Source organism: Apodemus sylvaticus, chromosome 7 (assembly GCF_947179515.1).
Source record: "Apodemus sylvaticus chromosome 7, mApoSyl1.1, whole genome shotgun sequence".
In the NCBI taxonomy this organism is placed as follows: domain Eukaryota; kingdom Metazoa; phylum Chordata; class Mammalia; order Rodentia; family Muridae; genus Apodemus; species Apodemus sylvaticus.
This window is the reverse complement of record NC_067478.1, coordinates 115567041-115569867: the sequence shown is the minus strand read 5'-3', so window position 1 is coordinate 115569867 and position 2827 is coordinate 115567041. Positions and strand designations below refer to the sequence as shown.

The following is a 2827-nucleotide window of genomic DNA, read 5'->3' as shown; positions in this document are numbered from 1 at the left end:
AATTAAAGTATTGACACAGGAGCAGAAGCTAGATGCCTTATACCACATTGTGACTCATTGCAATAAAACATTTTCAAGGTAAGAATTATGAACAAAAGGGAACACTGTGGGGCACAATGTGACGCACTACAACTTTTTTACTCTCTTTGGGAGATTGCATGTGGGAGGGGGGCAGGTATGAAGAAAGGGAAAGAAGTACTGGGATTGGGATCCATGATGTGAAATTCATAAAGAACCAATAAAATTTTTTAACAAAGTAACCAATTCTTTCAATTCAAATTACTGTATACAATTTATTTTCATTGTAACTTAAGAACAACAAAGGAATTCATTAAGAAATGGCATTCATATTTTGAAAATAAGTTCAATAATTCATATAATCAGAAACAATGATGCAAACTTTGACTTGGGGATTGGTTAGGGAACTGACAAGGCTGATTTCTCCCTTTCAGTAGACATGGGCATTAAGGATTTGCACACTTGGGATTATGATGGTGCTTTCATGCTTGTATAATTAAAATCCTTGAATACTGAGCCCCAGGGATACATAAAACTATAGAAATATCTTTGTGATTCCTTTAGGGTTATTATACCAGCCTTAAAACTATATCCAAGCTTTCTACTACAAATGGTCCTTCTCAAGGAAACGTCAGTTGACCCTGCAGTGTTTTATGGCTTTTGCAAGAACACATTTTTGATAAACATTCAGGTAAGATGTTTATCATTACTCCACTTGAATCTAAGTAGACAACTAAAATCCCTTTGGAAATATATGGGGTAGTAGCTGGATGTTATCAGTAGAGTTTCATCTTGGTTATTAGTGAGAAGTCTATAAAATAGCTACAGTAAATCATCATCTGTAAAGAATATAAAGCTCCTCACCAATCTTTCTTTTCAAACTGACACATGTTTATATACATCTGAACTGATCGTTATCAGCCTTCATTTGACTAATCTCAATAGCACCAATATACTATCAAACAAAATAGGTTTTTCTTATAGACCATGATGTTTGCTGTTACATCTTGCAAATTGTGCTTTCATTGTTGTTCATACATTGAGGAGGGATTTCATTAAAGGATTAATTTATGGAAATTTGCTAAGGTATTATCAGAGTATATATGGATTAATACAAGAAATGCATTTACTAATAAATATGAAGTTTAGAATTCAAAGAGGAAGGTTACAAAGTTAATGGTCAAAACATCTTACCCTTGCAATTACCTTTACTTTCAGAGTACTCAGCAACATGGGAGCTGTCAACAAAACAATTATATCAGAATTCATTCTTCTGGGACTTAGTGATGATCCAACACTGCAGCCTTTCATCTTTACCCTGTTCCTGTCCATATATCTGATCACCACTTTAGGAAACTTGCTAATCATCCTAGCTGTTAGCTCTGACTCCCAATTACACACACCTATGTATTTTTTTCTTTCTAACTTGTCCTTTAATGACATCTGCTTAATCAATACAACAATACCAAAGATGTTGGTGAATATTCAAAAGGAGGATCACACTATCACATACACAGGATGCCTCTCTCAGGTCTACCTCATCTTGAATTTTGGTGGTATAGAAAACTGTATCCTGGCAGTGATGGCCTATGACCGCTATGTTGCTATCTGTCACCCTCTGAAGTATACTGTTATCATGAATCAATATTTATGTGTGATCATGCTGCTCTTCTCTCTGTTGCTTAGTGTTGCACATGCTTTGTTCCACACTTTGATGGTGTTGTTGCTATCTTTCTGCACAGAAATTGAAATCCCCCACTTCTTCTGTGAGCTGGCTCAGATTATCAGACTTGCCTGTTCTGATAATTTTATCAACTATCTGCTAGTATATACAGTGTCTGTTCTATTTTTTGGTGTTCCTGTTTTGGGGATCATTTTGTCTTATATTCACATTGTATCCTCAGTTTTAAAAATGTCATCATTGGGAGGAAAGTATAAAGCTTTTTCAACATGTGGGTCTCATTTATCAGTTGTATCCCTGTTCTATGGCACAGGTTTTGGGGTACACATAAGCTCTGCATTTACTGACTCTCCAAGGAAGACTGTAGTTGCTTCTGTCATGTACACTGTGGTCACTCAGATGCTGAACCCCTTCATCTATAGCCTAAGAAACAAAGAGATGAAGAAAGCCTTCAGAAAAATCACTAGTAGGATATATTTTTTAAAATAATAAATTACTTATATTTCAGTTTTTGGATAAGAAAATATATCACAAGACTTTGTGAATCAACATGTTTAGCTCTGATGCTTTTCTAAAGAAAATTCGTCTATTACATTTCTCAGAAGGAGACCTTTAAACTGCAGTGTAATTTTAACAAAAACAGTGTGCATAAAATCTGGGAAGTACATGTGGGGTAGATATTATCTTTCATCAAAATTCCAGCAACATTTTTAGAATGATTTACATCTGATTCCATAGTTATATCCCTTTGAATTGAATACTGGCATTATCTATATAGTGTCATATAGAAGTTAATTTTCATGTACAAGAAAGCAATTGTTGATAAGTTGTTTTTTTATATATTTTGTTGTTATTTAAAATTAAAATATAAGTACATTAGTTTATAGGAAGACATCTGTGGATACAAGGATAAACACTTAAAATTGAGTGAACAAGTGTGTTTCTTTAGTAATCTGGTAGTTGCTGGTTCTCTTCCAAGTGCCCTCTACATGCATTACCTCTCTAGCATTGGATAGTTGGCTAGGCTTGCAGTGCCAGGAATGGTTTCCCTCTTATTGAGTAGGGCAATAAGTAATTCTTCTTCTGAAGCAACCATCATATCTGCTCATATCTGTAATATTTGGGTTA

At 34.6% G+C, this 2827-nt stretch overlaps 1 protein-coding gene across 1 annotated transcript; it reads left to right on the top strand.

The window, feature by feature from the left end:
- The first annotated feature begins 1246 nt into the window (after positions 1-1246).
- Positions 1247-2188, top strand: LOC127690154 (putative gustatory receptor clone PTE38). The gene has a single exon (XM_052189702.1). The coding sequence runs from the start codon at positions 1250-1252 to the stop codon at positions 2186-2188; it is 939 nt and encodes a 312-aa protein (XP_052045662.1). The 5' UTR covers positions 1247-1249.
- Positions 2189-2827: the final 639 nt, after the last annotated feature.

Excerpts from the sequence above, each read along its gene's own strand:
- LOC127690154 (XM_052189702.1), top strand. The coding sequence starts at position 1,250 with ATGGGAGCTGTCAACAAAACAATTATATCAGAATTCATTCTTCTGGGA.